This window comes from Phoca vitulina, unplaced genomic scaffold (genome assembly GCF_004348235.1).
Source record: "Phoca vitulina isolate PV1807 unplaced genomic scaffold, GSC_HSeal_1.0 scaffold25, whole genome shotgun sequence".
Classification (NCBI taxonomy): Eukaryota; Metazoa; Chordata; class Mammalia; order Carnivora; family Phocidae; genus Phoca; species Phoca vitulina.
In genome coordinates, this window is record NW_022589728.1 from 37,810,677 (window position 1) to 37,832,070 (window position 21,394).

A 21,394-nucleotide genomic window follows, 5' to 3' on the forward strand; every position below is an offset into this window, starting at 1 on the left:
TTGCCCCAGATAGCCCAGGAGCAAATATTCCCCTGAAAAAGGTAGAATTGTGGGGTCTTTTACATACTTGCCTCAGGAGGCACTTGGCATCACTTCTGCATTTTATTCATCAAAGCAGTCAGGATCCTTCAGGGGAGGGGACCCACTTCTCTATAGGAAGGAAGCACGTCAGTGAATTTGTGGCCACCTTTTAAAAGTTGCCACACATCCTTGGTAAGTCCATTTAGAGCCAGAGTTGAGAACAACTGGATCCATGTCTTGCAGACACTGACCTGCGGAGCAGGCCTGGGACTTGCGTGAGATGAATGAGGCAGCTAGGGTGCAAAATTGAAGAAGGTAGTCACTCTCAGGATCGTGCAAGTGCAAGGGAGCATCTCCTTACATTTTGTGCCCCAGGTGCTTTCCTGGCCTCATCCTGGTCCTGGCCCTGCTACAGAGCACCTGTATATGAATCACGAGTGGGAGCAGGATTTAGATTCCTGAGTCTCATACTTTTATATTCTGATTCAATAAGCCTGGAGTAGGGACTGGGATTCTGTATATTTTCAAAGAATTCCAGTGGACTGATTACAGATTCCATGTGCTTTCCTGGTACCATGCCTTTGCTCAGGCTGTTCCCTCTACCTTGAACGTCTTTTCCTTCTATTTCTATCACCTATGGAATATCTACCAATGTTTAAGATCCATTTCAAATACTACCCCTTTTATCAAGCAAAGGTACCAACAGAGTATAAAACTGTACCTCCTAAGAAACCCATAGCCCTTTTTATATGCCTTAAGACACATTTTGTCCCATATTTTTTGTGGACATATCTTCTAGAAAAAACATACTCCTTTTTTTAGGAGGCCAAAAAATGGAGATCTGGATCCACCCCATCAATTCTCATAGGTAGCATTCTGTTAAGACAAGGTGCGATTCTCTTTGACTCATCTTGCTCCCAGGTTGTTCAACTTTGTAACCCACACAGCAACCGGCATGCACCTTGTCCATTTTAGATGCCCAATAAACAGTGGATATTATCCTCTTCTGATGAAAGGTGATATTCCCATTTTTGCAGCCTTCATAGAAGCCCCCAAATATTGAATAATTACCCTAGTTTAAATGCTTAGCATAGATAGGGTTTGCATTCTTTTTTTTAAATTTTATTATGTTATATTAATCACCATACATTACATCATTAGTTTTTGATGTAGTGTTCCATGATTCATTGTTTGCGTATAACACCCAGTGCTCCATGCAGAACGTGCCCTCTTTAATACCCATCACCAGGCTAACCCACCTCCCCACCCCCCCTCCCCTCTAGAACCCTCAGTTTGTTTCCCAGAGTCCATAGTCTCTCATGGTTCGTCTCCCCCTCCGAATTCCCCCCCTTCATTTTTCCCTTCCTGCTATCTTCTTTTTTTTTTTTAAAGATTTATTTATTTATTTGAGAGAGCGAGAATGAGAGAGAGTACATGAGAAGGGGAGAGGGTCAGAAGGAGAAGCAGGCTCCTCGCTGAGCAGGGAGCCCCACGTGGGACTCGATCCCAGGACTCCGGGACCATGACCTGAAGGCAGTCGCTTAACCAACTGAGCCACCCAGGCGCCCCTTCTTTTTTTTTTTTTAACACATAATGTATTATTTGTTTCAGAGGTACAGGTCTGTGATTCAACAGTCTTACACAATTCACAGGGCTCACCATAGCACATACCCTCCCCAATGTCTATCACCCAGACACCCCATGCCTCCCACCCCCCACCACTCCAGCAACCCTCAGTTTGTTTCCTGAGATTAAGAATTCCTCATATCAGTGAGGTCATATGATACATGTCTTTCTCTGAGTGACTCATTTTGCTCAGCATAATACCCTCCAGTTCCATCCACGTCGTTACAAATGGCAAGATTTCATTCCTTTTGATGGCTTCATAATATTCCATTGTATATATATACCACATCTTCTTTATCCATTCATCTGTCGATGGACATCTTGGCTCTTTCCATAGTTTGGCTATTGTGGACATTGCTGCTATAAACATTGGGGTGCACGTACCCCTTCAGAAGGGATTGCATTCTTTATTGTGACTTCTATTTTGGAAATTTTCTTGCTTGAACTTTACCTGACAATCCTTTCCACATAGCAAAGGGTTCCCCCCCCCCACCCCCTCACTCTATGCAGAGTCCATAGCACTCACTACCTTTGTCCATCGCAGTCCCACATTTAAGCCTCAGAAGCCTTTTAGGTAAGCACCACCTTTGTGACCAGTTTACTGATGAAGAAAACTGGGGCCTAAAGATTTAACAACTTTCTGGATCACAAAATAACAGAGCAACTGAGGCAGGTTTGAAACCCAGGCCTCCAAGATTCCAAAACTTAATGATTTAACCCCTACGCCAATCCAGACCCTCACTAATTGTGGTGGCTATGAAACCCACCCACCTTTGTGGAGGGTGGGGCAGAAAGGTCCTCTTGGACGAAAAGCAAAGTTGGCAAAATCAATTCGAATCTCTCTTAACTCGTATGGTTCCCACCGCGGGGTAAACTCGGGGGCACCTTGACTTCACGCTTTGGCTCTCAGGGCACAGGCCCTCGCATCAGTACCCGTGTGGGTCCTCTACCTCCCCGCTGGCGGCGCGAGGGTGGGGCGGGGGCTCCGGGTCGTCTCGGGCGGTGGCCAATGGCGGTGCAGGGGTCAGACTCTGCTCCCCGCCAGGGGCGCAGCGGTTGCTTAGTGCAGGGAGGAGACGGATCCCGCGCCAGCAGCCCAGGGAAGGGGGAGGCGCGAGCGAGAGCGCGTGGGAGCGCGGAGGCCCGAGCCGGGAGAGGGAGCGAGCCGAGAGAGACGACGGGGAGGCGCGCGGGAGCGAACGCCCGCTCGGGAGCCGGAGCTCCGCGGCATTGCGGCCGCGCCCTAGCCGGAGCCCGTGCGGCCGCCCAGTCCCGCTCCGCCCGCCGCAGCCACGGCTCCGGAGGATGGAGGACTCCCGGGAGACGTCGCCCTCCTCCAACAACTCCTCCGAAGAGCTCAGCTCTGCCCTGCAGCTGTCCAAGGGCATGTCGATCTTCCTCGACGTAAGTACAGGGCGCAGGAGTTGGGTCGGTGGTCCCCCCTGCATCTTTCCTCTTCCCCCGGAGGAGGGCGGTAGGTCCAGGAGCGGATCAGCCGCCGATCAGCTGTTTAGCCCCCAGAACACCAGCAGAACTACCTCCTACCTCGCTCCCCTGTCCCCCTGGAAATGCACCGAACAAATGCGGGAGAAATGACTGCCACTCAACTTGTAGAAAGGGTTGCCCTGCGCCTGCAGCTCGGGGCTTAACAACCCTGAACGAACGGCAGAAGTTAAATTTTCCAACGGCGTGAGTTTCGTTGGGGACTCGATTTGTAAATACAACAGTCTCCATTCAGGTGAAGAGAGCATTTTAAAGGGGACTAATGGAGGGAGGGAACATTAACTCAACTCCTTTCTGGTGTGCCCTGTTTGCAGCGCCCCCCTATCTCCCTGAAGCTCTAAGGCGACGGGGGAAGCAGTAGAGATTGCGATGCCTCGCCACCCTTCCCCAACCCCCACGGAGAACAATTACTTTGAAAACATACTTGTTTTTCTATTTTACAGCGGTGGCCAAGATCTCTTTCATGATGATACTTTTTTTACTGCCACCTCCTATTTTTCCGTTTTTCTCTCCTGTTATTCTCCTTCCCTATACCTCTCCAAGTTTTAATTACTACTCATCAAATTCTACCTTTTGACTGTTCTTCATTTGGGCCTCTCCCCCCACCCCCACCCCCTTTCGGGATTGATTCCCTTCCTTCTTTTCTGAGATGGTGATCGTTCTTTCTCATTCTTGGTTTTCTTTTTTCTCTTTTCCTGCCCTCACGCTGGGGTTTTTAACCTTTACAGCAGTTTTGTTTCTTATTTATTTCTCAATTTTGCCTTATTGTCCCTTTCTGTTGTTTCTGTTCTTTATTTTTTTCGCCCTGTTGCCCAGCTCTTTTCTCTGCTGTTAGGATTCGTGGTTTTCCTATCCCTCAGCTCCTGTTCCCTCAGCCCCTCCGTTGTCACATTGATGCTGTCCCCTGGAGGTAGTTGCTGGCTTAGTGGGGACAATGCTGGCCCCTTCTCATTTAGGCATGAGAGAAAATTGGCAAAAGGCTTTGAGGAGTGCTGTGTGCTCTTTCCTCTACCCTTCCCTGAGATCATTTCTTATTAAAATCCAGCTGTATATAAAACTGAAATACGTTTATTTGCGGAGAGATGAAAATGTGAGGAAATCAACTTAGTAGCATCATAATGGTGAAGCAGATGTCATGAAGATAAGGGGGATAGGGTGAGGAGCTCTCCCAAGTTTATTTTGAATGGATTAGCTGGGATTTTTTAATTGGGAAAGAAAACCATATGAATAATTAAATCTGGTCTAAGGCAAATGTTGTAGGTAAGGCTCAGCTGTGTCTCCTGGCAGCTTCCTCCCCTCATTACCATGCAGTTCCAGTTGGGGATCCAGGCTTTCTTGGCCGGCCATCTTCCCACAAAACAATCTGATTCCCATTCCTTCTCTCAGTAGGATTAAGTACCTTATTCTTCCTGTTCTGGTCAATCGAGTGATGTTTGGATGCTAATGGCTGATATTCTTCCTTTTCAATCCTGCCATTCAGGGCCAAAAAGCCCTTGCGGAAACCAAGCTGGGAGAAGGGGGCACAGAGCACCCCTGAGAAAGGAATGTTCAGGGATAGCATCAGGGTCCCAGAAACTCATGTCTATTATGAGGTCAATGGCTAAGCTGCCGTGAAGTTGATTCAGAGAGGGCAAGAGAGCCTTCCATTCATTCTGGCCTGATCTTCGCTCTGTCCCCCAAGGTTATCAGGTGCTTCTCTGTGACTTTCTTAAAGCAGTGAACAAATCCTTGTGATACTGTAGAGATGAATGGATTGAGCTGTATAAATGAAGGTCATCCTCCTCGATACACACACTAATCTTGACCCAACTGTTCAAACTGCTACTAAAAAAGAAAAAAAGAAGAAAAAAGAAAAGAAGAAATTAAAATCTTATTTATTATTGTATCTACACGATTTTTCTCAAGCTCTGTAAATAAACAGCATCAGGTCCCTGTCCTGAAGGAACACGTACTCTATGAATAGGATACCCTCGCTGCCTTCTATTTCTAGAATTTAAAAATAAAAAATATAAAACTAATTTCACACGAGAGGTGTTGACATGCTTGTTTGCCAGTAAAATGCTAGTGTCTATAAAAAAAACAAAACAAAACAAAACCTGCCACTGGATTTTATCTCGAATAGAAAAGATTTTGTTTACACTTTTCTTTGAGATATTTTGTGAAAAATCTAGCACTCTGGTGAAATATGTGACATGAAAAAGGATTAATTACTTAGGGATTTTTGAATTATTCATTTCTGGATCATATTGTTTTTAGCAAAAATAAAATGTGAAATATAAATACATAATTTATTTGATTTGTTTTAATATATTCTAGTAGCACTGCTAAAAAAGATTGCTTTTTGAATTCTAGTCAGATTGTAGTAAGTAGATAATAGGTATCCCCTATTCCAAAGAGGAACAGGAATGAAACCCATTAGAGCCTTCTGCATCACACAGACTGATTTCCAAATTTGAGGAAAACTTTGATTTCCAGTGTTTGTATTCCAATGCCACTGTAATAATCAGTCCTCTGAGAAATGATTTGAACTGCTTTTGAGGATACCGTTGATGACATGACTAGGCATGTCCAGCTGGTAAGAAACTAGCCATAGATCAGAAAATCAGAGAGGAATTTACCGTAACTATTGAATTTTGCTTCATTTTCCTTATGTCCAAATCAGCAACAATGATGACTACGGTACTTAATTCGAGAGGTTTTTGTATTAAGTGAGAGTTCACAGGATAAGAAAACTGAGAAGAAAAAGGAAATGAGCTATATAAATTTGAACTGTTCTTGCTCCATCGGTGTTCCCTATTGAATGCCTAAGTAACAGTAGCCAATCCACAAATTAATACAGAGACTGATCCATTATGAATCTGATGTATATTATTTTCTATCTAAAAAATGACAGAATGACATGTCGGTTCATCATCAATACTCTTGAATGCCTCCTGGGGGGCTTAGAAACCCAGGGCTGGTAGCAAGGCACGCTCGGGCACCCCGGCCCATGCGGCACGCAGGAGACAGACTGCACGGGGTGTTGTGTGTAGCAACGTAAAAGGACCGGGACAATGGCAGTTCTTTTCCTTCTTAACACCTCTACACTCTCTTTTCCCAGGTTATTTCATTCCAGATAACAGAGGATAAACTCTAGAATACTAGTCTGTAAAGCATGTGGTCCCTCTTTTGAATCTTGACATTAATCAACTCCACTATTGTGCAAAGGGAGAACATTTTCAGATCATCCCCTGAAGCATGGTAAATGTAAAGTTAGTTACAACTTCACCACTTGCTGCCACTGTCTTTTCCCAAACAGTTTTGATTTTTAGCTGGAAGGAAAGTGGCCCTTCCTCATTTGACTAGAGGCAGAAGTGGGGCCTGGGAGGTTCTGAAGGAGAGACAGGATTTTACTGTCTGTCTTCCCTTCCTTCCCCCAACCAAACATGCACATCCATGAATCCTGAACAAAATGCACAGTGCCTAGATGGTCAGGGACTTGGTGAAAACAAGCAACAGCTTTGCTTGGTAAAAATACTGAATTCCGAAGCCCTGGACATATGCACGTATACTCATCTGTACAAGAGGTGAGATGGACAGGGGACCGTCAGAGCAGAAACCGTTTTCCAGGGTCGCCTGGGTGGCTCAGTCAGTTAAGCGCCTCCCTTTGGCTCAGGTCATGATCCCGGGGTCCTGGGATCAGCCCCGCGTCATCGGACTCCCTGCTCAGTGGGGAGTCTGTTTCTCCCTCTGACCCTCCCCCCTCTTGTGCTCTCTCTCTCAAATAAATAAATAAAATCTTAAAAAAAAAAAAAGAAAGAAACCGTTTTCCAGGTATAACGGTTCTGTGACCAAACTCGGTTAGAGCTGTGTATCTCCTATCCTGCCTAGTGCGCACTAGATAATTTGAGGGAAACTGTTCCGTTGGGAACATGGCAGTTAACCCCCTCATTGTCTACGCTAATTGGCCAGGCAAATATCACTCTCCTAATTTTAAGAACCTGCAGAAATAAGGGAAACTTAGTTTTAATGTCATCATACATTTAAAACTCTTTGCTCACACAAGGCCTATTCTAGGCAAGACTGAGAAGATAAAAATGTATGTGCCGATTACTTTTTCTCCAGTCCTCATCAGTGCCCACTCCCCTGCATCCTAGCTCAGTGGCAACTAGCAGAGTGGTAGCAAAACTGCCTCCTGGAGGTCAAGGTCTGCACACTAGTGTTTGCCTAGCAGGTCTTCCCTTCTGGATGCTACTCTGTGTTCTGGATGAGTGCCAACTTCCCTGTCCTCTATCCCCATTTCTCAGGAGTCTGACTGGCTCGTCTCATTACTTAATTTTAACCTGGTACAGAGTAGGAAGCACTTATCAAATATTAGTTCAGTAAATAATGACTGTCAGTTTTTTAGGCCTCAGAGATAACATTTGCATTTTAACACCTGCTTTCAATAACTTCAGGTGAGAAATGAGGAACTTCAATGAAGGCCTTCAAAGAAGAGCTTTGGGGTAAAGGATGCTATTCGAGAATTCTTAAATTGTTGCAAAAACACAGCGTAACCTCTGTGTTTGAGTTTTAATTCTGACCATAATATTTATATCTATTTACTATCTATCCTGTGGCGCTAACTGGTAAGATTAGCCAATCCAGATGACTATGGGGTATAATGTAATGAACTTAGTTTTCATCTGCAGTACATTTCTTATTAGGCTGTGGGCTCAGAGGCAAAATTTGCAGCAGAGACAGTTCTGTTCATATTTAATTACAAAGAACTGTCTTAATAAAGAAAGCTACTGTGTTAATTTCATTGCTAAGAGGCTGAATGCTATTTAAGACAGTTCTTTATGAAATGAAATGATGGAAGTCAGGGGTCCGAGTCTCTGGTGTGCGGTTATTCCTATTCTAGTTACTCATAAGGACACAAGAGAGCTTGAAATAGAATCTTAGGGTATATTAAAGGTAAGAATTAGGCTGTGTTTCATGTCTCTCTGACTCTCAGCTGCTTCATAGTTTCAGAGGAGAGGAGGAAGCTGGGTATGATGGAGAGATGGATTCCCAAAACCCCCGCTAGAAATTACCTCTGTGGAGTAAAAAGGATTTGTGTCTCATTCTGTTCTAAGCATAGAAGCTCTTAGGACTGAAAGCCGTTTTCTTACAATAATTAAATAAATTTACTTTATAAAGGGGGACCAGCTTATGCACACAAGTCAGGATGATACATAACTTGTTGGAAATTTTTCATAGGTGAGATTTTTATTAATAATATTAGTATCTTATAATAAACACATAATAATGATTAGATTTAACCATACTTCATCTTCATAAGGTCAATAGAAGGAAAGAGGAAAATGTTTATTTAGTAGAAAGCAGTAAAACTTAGGTAGTAAAAACTATTGCTCATGTTTCAAGCTGCCTACCAAGAAATGATGACGTAAATTTAAGAGCAGCTCTGGTTACTTAACATAACTCTATATTGCTCAGAAAAATGATCCTCAGGTGCCCCTTGCATGTGATTCAAGGTTATCTTTGCAATATGATAAAGGGACATTTTCTCTGGTACTATATATAACATAGCTGTGTGTTATATTATGCAGATTTTTTTTCTGTCAGTCTACAGTATCAGCAAGGGCTAATTTGACTGTTGCTAACAGAAAAAAAAAATAACCCAAACTATCTTAAGATTTAAAACAATAATTTAAAGACTCCTGTAATGAAAAGTGGAGATCATGTTGTCAGGATGGCTTGATCAGAAGCTCAGAGAGTGTCACCAGGATCCACTTTCAGTCTCTGGATAGACCCTGCTTTCTTGAGGGCTGGTTACGTCCAGGTTTGATGTTGTATCGATTTCCTAAGGCTGCCGTAACAGTGTTCTGCACACAGAGTGCCTTAAACGACCAAATGTATCCTCTGAGTTCTGGAGGCTAGATGGCTGCCATCAAGGTGTAGGTAGGCTGGCGCTACCTCCGCGCTCTGAATCTGCTCAGTGCCTCTCCCCTAGCTTCTCACTGTGGCCAGTCCTTTACATTCTTTGGCTTGCAGCAGCATCACACCAATATCTGCCTCCATTATCATATGGTCTCCTCTGTCTAAGCTTCTCTGAATCTCGCTTTCCTTACAAAGTCACCAGTCTTTGGATGCAGGGCCCACCCCAATCCGGTAAGATCTTATCTTAATATGATTACATCAGCAAAGACGGTTTTCCAACAAGGTCACCTTCACAGTTACTGGGGGTTAGGACTTCCACTTTTGTTTTGAGGCAACACGGTTCAGCCCATGATGGATATAATAACAGAAGGGGGAGAGCAGCTTCTTACATGGATCTTCCCAGGTTCAAAGTCAGCAGAAGAAAGTGTGTCTCTCTTGACAATTCAAGCAAAACCATGGCCTTACTGTGCTCCTGCCTGAGTAATCACTGTGGCCAGAGTGATGTGAGACCCTGTTTGCCAGGCCCAAGTGCTCTGCCCAATCCTCAAGCTCATGGGCCATGAGTGGAGAAAAGACTGGTTGCCCGGAAGAAGATTTTGAACTCATTACCAAAGATACCTGATGGCCAAGCAGTTCTTATCCACCAAAGATAATACAATTAATGCATAGAAGTAAAGTAAGATTTAATGTAGACACGTGAGCTCTATTTATTCATAATTTCTTATTTTTTTTTCTATTTATTCCCAGTTTATTGAGCTATGACTGACTTACATTAAATTGCACATATTTAAAGTGAAAAGTTGATGAGTTTTTACATATATATATATAGGCCTATAAGACCCTTACCATAATTGAGATAATAAATATATCTACCACTCCAGAAAGTTTTCTCGTGTCCTTTTATAATGCCCTCCCTGCTCATTTGTATGCAACTCTTAATCTTATTTCTGTCGCTATGGATCAGTTTGCATTTTCTAGAATTTTATATAAATGGAATCATATAGCAGGTAATTTTTGTGTCTAGGTTTTTACTCAACATCATTATTTAGCGATCCATCTAAGTTATTGTGTGTATCAAGAGCTCATTCCTCTTTATTGCTCAGTAGTATTCACTGTATGGATGTGTCACAGGTTTTTTATCCATTCACTTGTTCAAAGACATTTGGGTTGTTTTCAGTTTCTGACTATTCTAAGGAAACATCTCAATTGGGAAATCTTTATTTAAAATTGGAATTTCCACGAGACGCCTGGGTGGCTCAGTCGGTTAAGTGTCTGCCTTCGGCTCAGGTCATGATCTCAGGGACCTGGGATTGAGTCCTGCATCGGGCTCCCTGCTCAGCGAGGAGCCTGCTTCTCCCTCTGCCTGCCACTCCCCCTGCCTGTGCGCTCTCCCTCTCTCTGACAAATAAATAAAATCTTAAAAAATAAATAAATAAAATTGGAATTTCTTTTGTTTACTAATGGGCGAATTATGTGTGAGTATAATGTTCACTGCAATTGCAAAAAAATGGTAATAAAATTTCTTTTTCTCTTTCAGATACTGAGGAGAGCAGATAAAAATGGTAAGACCAAAAATCTGTAGTTTCTATTTATTGATCTTTTACCTTTTAGATCACCTTCTAAAGAATAATAAGAGAGAGGAGAACCCAAGAAATTGATACATAAAATGTCAGCCTCTGGTACTCATAAGAGTTTTAGGCAAGTTTATGGCTCCAGATGTGCATGAGAAGTTGAAAGAGGTACTTACATTTGACAGGAAGATGGAATTTATGCCTTTGAAGTGAGCAGCTCTCATAGCTCCGGCTTTTCCCTTTTATGCTTTGATTTTAAAGTAAGAACAGCTTCTATTCATTGAGTGTCTACTGTGTGCCAGGCATTGGGTCAAGTGCTTTGAGTTATTTCTTAGAGTTAATAAGATATAGATCTGAGACTTGAACCCCAGGTCTGTGTGGCATGGGAGTCTAGGCTGTCCACGCTGAACTTCAGCGTGACCTTGGGGGCTGTTGTTGCACTTGAAGGTGGCTATCTGGAAGTCTGCGTTGCCAACCTTACCTTCGCTCCATAGCTCCCGGCCGTTGCTCTCGCAATGGAAGTGTATACCCTGGGACCGATAATCTACAGAGACAGAGAAGTAAGAGAAACTAGAAGAAAACAATTGTTCTGTCAGAGGAACTACAATTTAAATGAAGCCTGCACAAAGTCCAACTATAAGCTGTCATAAGGAATATCTTTTGACTCTTATCCCACTACAAATTGTGTTCCATAGAACACCGAATCAGAGCTTATCAAGTTTATTTTGCTGTTATAGTACAAGTACATAATAGAGCTATGTTCTTGACAAGACTTTCTCAACAAATTTAGGAGACAGAGTCCTTTCCTTTTCTTGAAATCGGATTTCTTATCTGTGGGGAAGGCTTACAGGCAGAGTCCAGATCTGACACTTCTAAAAACATTTGTTGCGGTCTAGTGAGCCCTTAAGCAGCCAGATCAAGAAAATCTTCATTGGCACTATATAGCTTTTCACACAACAGAAAATATATTACTCCAAGGAGCAATAAAATACTGTCCCAAACCCTGATAATACTTAACTGTGCCTGTCCATCAGAATGTTTTCTCAAACTATGTTACAGGGGTTAATATATTATCAATTCAAAGGGTTTTTTTCTTTTTTCACTGGAATCCCTTGATTAATTTTTAAGACAGATGTAATGATGCTATCACTTGTGTCTTCATCCTCCTTATTGGCTTGTGCCTCACATCCAAACCCAGTGATGCCCGAAGCACAACTGAATAGTCCATATGGCTCCGTGCTGTCTGCCTGTGATTTCAGCAGCCATTTGTAGTTCAGAGATGCCTTTTCTCTCTCTCTCTCCCCAAGCTCCTAGTTTTCTCAGGCTGCACCTTCCTTTCCTTGGACCCCAAGGTCTGATTGAAGGTCATTATTACCTTTGTATATATCACTCTTCTCTCCATCAAAACTTGCATCTTTTGGTGGCCTACTGTCATAATCCATAGTCATAATAAAAAGCACTTGAAAAACCAAATTCATGATTTACTGGAGTTTATGATAACCTCATATGTTATGCTATGAAGAATGGTCCCTTGGACTGGGAGCCCTGTGTGGGCCTCTTCAGTCCCCAGTTTTTTTTACCTGCCTCCTTCCCGTATATGATACCTCTCGCTCCCTGCCCTAGTGCCTGATCCTAATGTGCTGTCAAGGCTATCTGCCCTTCTGCTCTTATTCCTACAGTCTTCACCATGCATCCTCTTCTGCAGCTCTCTGAAGCAGCAGGGATTCTCTGAGCGTCACTCCGTCTGTCACACCTCTGTGGTGTCCTTGCTTTGATTTCCACATGCTCTACCCTTTCCACTCTTAGCCAGCTTGAGAATTCACATGTATTGCTTGCATCTTGCTCAGAAGACACCTTGTTGAAAAGCCTTCCTCAGCTTCCCCTTGCAGGGCCCCACCCTCTATCTGGGCTCTCCGCACTGTGGCTTGTATTGATTATTCCCTTTTGGGGAGACTGCCGTTGTTTGCTGGTGATTCTACTCCCTTAAGCCAAACTTGCCTCTCTAGGGCAAGGAACTTGTCTTATGAATGGATCCTATGCCCAGCCAGTACTGGGTACTCAACGAATGTTCACTTAATGAATTAACAATGATTAATGACATTTTCCTCTATTACCCATCTCCCTTCTGTCTATCTACCCTTTCCCCTGCCTTCCATCCTGCTTTACTCTTCTCCCTCATTCTCAGTGTAAAGTGAGAGGAAGGCAGAGAGAGGTAGGTCTGGGTTTAAATCACAGCTCTGCACCTAGTAGCTCTGTGGCTTTGGGTGAGTAACAAACTCTTCACCCTCAGCTCTCTCATCTACAGAATAGAGATAATAGCATCTATGTGTGTCATGGGGTTATTATGAGTAATCAATGACATACAGATATAAAGTCCCCAGGGAAGTGCATGGTACATAGTAACAACTTACACCTGCTTGTTTTGGAGTTGTGATGCCTTGGCTAGTGGAGACACTTGGTGACATTCCAGTCATTTCTATTTCAGTGGAATTTAGGGGGAAAAAGTCTATTTACCATACATGCAGAATTGAGAAAGGGAAAAAGTATAGTGGATAATCTAATGTAAAGGAGAAGATACCAGCATTAAAAAAAACAAAACATCTTTCTGAACCATGTGTTCATTCCATTCTGTATTTGTAAATAAAGAGCTGCTGCATGTACGTGATCTCTGGGTAACAGACCCTCGTATGACAGAATCCCTCATGGACTGCATAATTGGTGATGGAGTAAAAACGGGAATAAGAGGTCATAAGCAGTATGATACTTAGCTTACCAGAGTGCAGATTTAGCTTCTGGGATCTATCTGACATGAGAGAAGCTGCTGGAGAAATGGGTGGGGAAAAGATACATGATAGCAATTAGCTGTAATAATGGTGTCTTAGAGAGATTCATTTGGTTTTGGTTGCTGTTCTAAAATCATAGGCTAGGATCCCAGACATAAAGACAGACCTCAAAATAGGATAGATTAGAAGAGATGTGAGTGATTTGATCTAAAGAGCCCAGAATTAAACCTAAAAATGCAAAACTCCTAAGAAAGCTTACTTATATGCAGGTTGAATGAAAATGGAAATGATACATGGGTATTTGTAAAATTGGCAAAAAAAAAAAAATTTAACCTTAGAAAAAGGCAAAATGAAAGGCTCATAGTAATTAAGAACACCGTGGATTGCTTTTGCTGATGTGCACTTGCTAAGATCTGCTGCCATTCTTGACCAGCAAATAGGTAGGCTGTAAGGGTGGCTCTTTTAATCCCAATGAATGACTGATCTCTGTAAGAAATTGTCATAGTTCTCCTCAGTGGCCTTTAATCTATTCCAGCAGCCTGTACATTATAAATCTGTGAGGACAGAGAATGTGCCTATTTCACATAGCATCAGGCCCACAGTGGTGCTCAAAATGCCTGTCAGAGAAAGACAATTATCATATGGCTTCACTCATATGTGGAACATAAGAAAAAGGGCAGAGGACTGTAGGGGAAGGGAGGGGAAACTGAATGGGAAGTCATCAGAGGGGAGAAAAACCATGAGAGACTCTTAACTCTAGGAAACAAACTGAGGGTTGCTGGAGGGGAGGTGGGGGAGGAGATGGGGTAACTGGGTGATGGGTATTAAGGAGGGCACATGATGGGATGACCACTAGGTGTTAAGCGAAACTGATAAATTATTGAACGCTACATCTGAAACTAATGTTGTACTATAAGTTGGCTAATTGAATTTAAATTAAAAAATGCCTGTCACAACATCCGTGCTCAATAAATACTTGCATATCTATTTGTAAGAGATGCATGACCAACAGTCTGATACTGAAAACTGAAGAAGAAACACAATCTTATACATCAGTTAATCAAACTAAGCATTGTTGTTATTTATCTGTTGTTTATTAATTAATAATATTAGCTAAAACCCTAAAGTTTCCACCAAAAACAGTGTTAGAACTAATGAATGAATTCAGTAAAGTTGCAGTATACGAAAGCAATATACAAAAATCTGTTGCATTTTTATATACTGACAATGAACTATCAGAAAAAGAAACTGGGAAAACAATCCCATTTACAGTTGCATCAAAAATAATGAAATACTAGAAATAAATTTAACCAATGTGAAAGACTTGTACAGACATTAATAAAAGATATTAATGAGAGAAATTAAAAAGGACAAAAATATTTGGAAAGATATTCTGTGCTAGTGGATTAGAAGACAATATTGTTAAAATGTTGATATACCCAAAGCAATCTAGAGATTCAATGTATTTCCCTTCAGAATTTTGGTGGACTTTTTCAGAAATAGAAAAAACAATCTTAAAATTGGAACAGAACTACATCTGGCATTAAAAACACTAATATAGGGGCACCTGGGTAGCTCAGCTGGTTAAGCATCTAACTCTTGATTTAGGCTCAGGTCATGATCTCAGAGTCATGAGATTGAGCCCCGCTTGGGGCTCTGCACTCAGCACAGAGTCTGCTTGGGATTCTCTCTCCTCTCCTTCTGCCTCTCCCCCAACTCTGTCTCTCTCTCTCTCTCTCTCAAATAAATAAAATCTTTAAAAAATAAAAAATAAAAGTAAAAACACTAATATAAGAACAATTGATGTTGAATTTGTGTTTGGGTATATTTTGAAGACTTCACTGGATCATTATATAACCTATGTTAATAGGTTAAGTGAGAATTGGTAAGAGCCTTTCAATGTGGTTGCCCAAGGTTTGGTTTATTCAATTAACATGTACAAATATGACCTCAGGAGAGGGGTGAAACACAGGGTCGGTAAGTGGGAGTATTTTCCCTGAAGACAGGGAGACTTTCTGAGTACCACCCAGAGGTGTGTGGTTCTGTATTTCCTGCATCTTGATCACAAGGCCGTCCTTGGATGTGAGCTACTTAGTCAAGCATCACCAGCCCCGCACGGGGCTCCAGAGCCTCGCTCATCTTTTATTCAGGGATCCTAACCCCAAATAAGGATGAAAAGATTAAAAAACTGGGCTCTGGAAATCAGGATTATTGGCATAAGGCTGATTTTTAGTTCATAATTCCTCACTATTTTCTCAAAATGTTTTGGGAACGTCGGTGTAACTAATTCCAGAGCAGGAGGGATCAGACATAGGCCGTATACCCATGTTTACTCTCAGGCATATGCAAACTTGCAGACTCTTCTACTACACACCTACCAGCTTGAAAGTCAGTGCAAAGTCTAGTAAGAGCTGTTTGTTGAAAAAAAAATCTCATGCCCTAACAACGACCCGGGAAGAAGCGGCTCATCAAGCATTACAAGGCTTGGGAGTCCATGAGGGCAAGTTCTGACTGGAATAATTTTTGAACAAAATAAGGAAAAACACATTTTCTATTTCCACAGTATGTTTTTTTTTTCTAAAATATAAAGCAGTTTCACTCTCATAAATGTGTTGCTTTTCTGCCAAAAGCAGAAAACTGTGAAAATTCTTATCATTACATAGCTGGGCTAATCAGCTGTCATAGAAACAGAGAATTTCTATTCAAATGACCGAGCTGGGGACATGAATGCCATGGGCAGCCAAAGGCTCAGAAGTCAGAGCCCGCTCTGATAGCTGATCCTGCCGTTTATGGAGCAAACTGTCTACTTTAAATCGGTGCCTCTACTGTAAGTGCTGTCTGTGATCTAGATTTGTAGGTTAGCAGCCCAGCATTCCTTTTCCTTTCTGTTCTGCAGTGAATCATCTCTACTCCATCTAGATGTGGGAGGCATATAGCACTATGGTTAAGCTAGACTTTGCAGTCAGATGTCCTGGGTTCAAATCCCAATTCCTCTTTCTCCGTGATCTGAGCAAGTGATTTAACTTCCTCATCTGTAAGATGGGAATAAAAACAATACCTCTCGGGGCGCCTGGGTGGCTCAGTCGTTAAGCGTCTGCCTTCGGCTCAGGTCATGATCCCAGGGTCCTGGGATCGAGTCCCACATCGGGCTCCCTGCTCAGCGGGAAGCCTGCTTCTCCCTCTCCCACTCCCCCTGCTTGTGTTCCTGTTCTCGCTGTCTCTCTCTGTCAAATAAATAAATAAAATCTTAAAAAAAAAAAAAATAAAAAAAAAAAAACAATACCTCTCAAAAACAAATCAAAACAAAACAAAACAAAAACAATGCCTCTCTCCCAGGCTTGTTGAATGACTAAAAGAGATAATACAGATTTTCTGGGAAAGGTGCCTGGCCCTTAAGAAGCTACATCAGTGTTACCTATTTTCATTTTTTAAAAAGATTATTTATTTGGGAGAGAGAGTGTGGGGACGGGTAGTGGGAGAGGGAGAGAATCTCAAGCAGACCCCCTCTGAGCAAGAGCCCAACACGGGGCTCGATCTCAGGATCCTGAGATCACGACCTGAGCCAAAACCAAGAGTCAGACACTTAACTGACTATGCCACCCAGGTGCCCCCCCACTTTCATTTTTTATCCTAATGCTTATTCTTATTTGGTGGGACAGTCAATCACAATGTCCCACCCACCCTCCCACTCGTGCTGAGCTATTCACCTGGCAGTGCCCAGATGTTCTGTCCATGAGGACCTTGCTAAGCCCTCACAGCTACCCTGGTGCTTGCCCTATCTTTGCCATGGTCATTCAGCTTTTCCTATCGTTTGCAAACCAACCACCCTAATACAATTTCTCTCGTGTGCTTGGAGTCAGCCCCAAGACACCCTTCGGGTTCTATACTACAAGACTGAAAAGTAAGGAAACTGAATTCATTTTTACTCGTGGTTTTTAAATAATTAGAGAAATTGGAAAAACTGAAATGTATGTCATACCTTCAGTGTCTAAGGTTCTCCTTAATATCAAAACCGTTGCAATGCTGGATTTTGTTGGCTGTGTCTTCATGATGTCAGAATGACCAGTGGGTCAGTGTATTCCTTTAAAAGTAGAAATATTTTGATTTTTTTTCCAACTGTTTATTGCTTACACTGTTTTTAAATGTTTTATTAGGGTTAATGAGAACTATGCACAGAAATGATAGTGTAAGGTTTGGAGTTAGAAATCTTAATCCTGGTCTCAACTCTCCTACCCTTCCTCCATCTTTCTCTCTCTCAGTCATTCAACTATGACCAGGCAATGCGCCTTTTTGCCAGATCCTATGTTAGGCACTGAAGATACTACAATAAATAAGGGTAAATTAGAGTCACTACAGCACACTCACACATATACACAGTACAAGGAATGGAATGAAGTTCCGTTAAATTAAAGTTCAAATTCTAGAGGGGAGATAAACATGAATAGAAAATAATTATACACTCTAATAAGTGCTGTGATATAAATCGATACCAGATTCTATACTGGAGTAATATTTCTGTAGTGTGAATCTGATACGATCACTTCTCTGTTCAAAATCCTTCCTTCGTTACCTGTTTGTTACAGGATAAAATCCAGACTCCTGAGCATTGTGTCCCCTGCCCAGCCTCCACTCCCTCCATTATCTCTGAAGGACGCTGTCTCTGACTCCCCCAGCCCTCAGTGTCCAGACAAGCACAGCTTTGTCTGCTGGGAATGACCTTCATCCTTCTGCTTTCGGCCTAAGTTTCTCTCTCCTAGGAAGCCCCCTCTGAGTTTGGTTTGGCAGAGAATGGCTTGGGAGTCAGGGGTTGATACGTAAACTAGTTCTGCCATGTGCAAACTGTGTAACTTTGGGTAGGTTCTTAAAGATCCATGTTTGGCTTGTAGGGCTGTTGTGATGATTCAACGAAATAACACAAAGTACCACACACATGACAAATACACACTCAGTAAATATTAATGTCTTTGCCTGACTACCCACCATTCTCTCATCCATAGTTTCATGGCATTTTGTATATAATACCATTTATCACATTATACTGAATAATTTGTGGGTATGTTCTCCTACCCCCTATTAGATTGCAAGCCTTTTGAAGGCCAGGAACTATACACCTTTGTATACCTAATGATCAGTATGATGCTTGATTTATTGTTAGTATTTCATAAACATTCCTGAAATGCTATGGGACCATAGAGGCAGGTGGTCTAATTCTGCCTGGGGTGCTGAGTAAGCCTCCCCTTGAGCTGTAATCCATCTGAGTAGGTATACATTAGATGGGGGACAGGTAATTCCAGGAAAAAGAAAAGCGAGTACAAAGCCACACAACTTGAAAAATTACATAGGAATTAGTTACTGAACATAATTTCTTGATTTGTAAAAATATATATTGAATACCTACCATGCTTCTATCTGAAACCACACTCTTAATCCCAGCTGCCTGCTTGTTTAGTAGTGTTTCCCAAGTCAAGAAACAGCACTGCTATTCAGCAGGTGCTCCAACCAAAAGCTTCGGAGGCATCCATGATTCTGCTCCTTCTCTAATAACTCCACATCTAATCCATTAGTAGGCCCTGTTGGCTGCACTGTTAAAATACCTTCAAAATCAAATCACTTCACACTACTTCCAAATCTCTACCCTAGTTAAAGCCTCCATACTCTGGCGCCTGGACTGCAAAACCCTCCAGATCAAAGCTGTTGAAAGCTTCAATAAATCCATGGCAAACATAATAGAGATAAGAAACCGAAGTTTATATTTTTGAATGTATTATCAGCAAAGACTTGGTAATTAATAAAAAATGTTTAAGAGAGATGAAGGTATTTAATGGTATGCCGTACTTACGGGTAGGGGCAGGAGGGTCAGATTTCTAGTTTCTGGCTTGGATAAACTGGGTAGATAATGAGACTATTATTTATGATGAGAATGTCTTACATATTAAAAGTTATTTTTTGTAATATTGGGGCCACTTTTAGTTAGGAGAGCGTACTTACAAGTATCTGTTGCTGTTAACAAGAAACATTGTCTTTTTCCTTAATATTCTAAAATCATGCCTAAATTATTAAAAATAGAATAACTTGTACATTACTAAGACCTATATGACCATGAGAAAATAGGTTCGGACTCAAAAGAAAATATTACAGTAATTATTGTAAATCACCCGACCCAAGGATTACTCTATGCCAGATGCTCTGCTAGGCATAATTTTATTTAATCTCCATAACAGTCTTATGAGGAAGATAATACCATTATCCCAATTTTATCAATAAGTAACCTGAGACATAGATAATTTGTTTAATGTCACAGAACAAGTAAATACAATTTATATCCAGCTTCCCCTCTAACGTAAAAGCCCTAGTACTTAGCTCAGGATGCTTCATGTACTGTGGCTCACCTCTGTAGTGGGGTGATGCTGTTGAAGTGTAGAAATATCAGTCTTTCCGCATGCATAATGCTGAGTGATTCAGTGTTATTTAAAAATAAAAGACAAAAGATACATGGAATTATTTTGGTGATGATCCTGTTTGTAGGTAACAGAGTTTAATGGAGATTTGGAACCAAAAAGTAGCCTTTCATCTTGGCTCTACCGTTTGTTCTTTCATTCACTCATCCATTCATTTGCCTGATATTTTATGAGTGTTCTCTATATGCTGGACACTGCTAGGTGGTGGAAATACAAAGATTAAAAAAAACACATAAACTTTAGGATGCATCCACCAGGGTGTGGGCTTGAACAAATTAATGAACCTCTTTCAACCTGTTTCCTCATTTTTAAAGTAAAAAATAATAATAAAATTTAAATAGCAGTGCTATTGTGAGGAATGTGCAAGGTAAATATATGTAAAGTCCCAAGGATTTTGTTTAGTATGTTGTAAATATTTAAAACATGTCAGTTCCCTTCTACCTTCACTAATTTCATATAGGTCCTAAAGATATGATTTCTTTACTTGTGAATTAATTATGAAAGCAGGCCAAAAACTGTGAATCCTTACAAAAGCTTTATGCTACTAGGACAAATTATATATTTGTGTAATGAAAATAACTCTTTTTAGATGTTTGCACATAGATTTGGAAAAAACTTGGTCAATCACCTCTAAACAATTTGGGACTTGAGGTAGGGAAGGGATATTGAATAATGTTGTCCTTTGGGAACTTAGCATGTTATTGATTAAAAAAGTCATAAACAGGGGCACCTGGGTGGTTCAGTCAGTTAAGTGTCTCCCTTTGGCTCAGGTCATGATCCTGGGGTCCTGGGATGGAGCCCGCATTGGGCTCCCTGCTCAGCGGGGAGTCTGCTTCTCCCTCTCCCTCTGCTGCTCCCCCTGCTTGTGCTTTCTCACTCTCTGTCAAATAAATAAATAAAATCTTTTAAAAAAGGCATAAACAGAGAAAATTGAATAACAATGTCGTCAACAATGCAAGAAGTATCACTGATCCAAATGAATGCTAAATATACTTACGTATGAGTTCAGAGGAAGAGTTCTTTGGGCTTGGGGTCACCTAGGTAAGCTTATAGAATATTGTCCTCAACTAAAATCTCTAAAGATGAGTAAAAATTAAGACAGCTAGAAAAAAAAAGAAAGATAGTTATCATCAGGTCCAATTCAGTTCAAAGTGCCCCAAACCCAATTCAGATTATAAAATAGGGAGTTTGTTGGCTCTTATAACTGAAATACCCAGGAGGTAATATAGAGGCACAGTTTTATGTAGGTACTCAGGGATCACTCTTTTTCCCTGCCTCATTCCCTATCTCTCCATTTCAGTTTTGGTCTTCCTCTGGTTGGTTTTACTTTTAGGTAGGCTTTCTTACCAGGAGAGACAAGACAGCTCCTGGAATGCATCCTACCAATTAACAAATCAGAATAAAGAGAGAATACCTCTTCTAGAAAAATTTTAGCAAAAATCTCAAGATTTTCTCTGATTGATCAACTAGAGTCACATGCCCATTCTTGAAGTAATAACTAAGAGATGAAATGAACTGATTTTTCCAGGCT

General features: G+C 41.5%; 1 protein-coding gene across 1 annotated transcript in view; it reads left to right on the plus strand.

Moving 5' to 3' along the window:
- Window positions 1-2,660: 2,660 nt before the first annotated feature.
- NECAB1 (N-terminal EF-hand calcium binding protein 1) overlaps window positions 2,661-21,394 on the plus strand; it is a 197,189-nt gene continuing 178,455 nt past the window's right edge. The window contains exons 1-2 of the mRNA XM_032421994.1: window positions 2,661-3,051; window positions 10,589-10,613. Coding sequence (XP_032277885.1) covers window positions 2,953-3,051; window positions 10,589-10,613 — 124 coding nt within the window. The 5' untranslated portion in view covers window positions 2,661-2,952. The remainder of the gene's footprint in view (window positions 3,052-10,588; window positions 10,614-21,394) is intronic.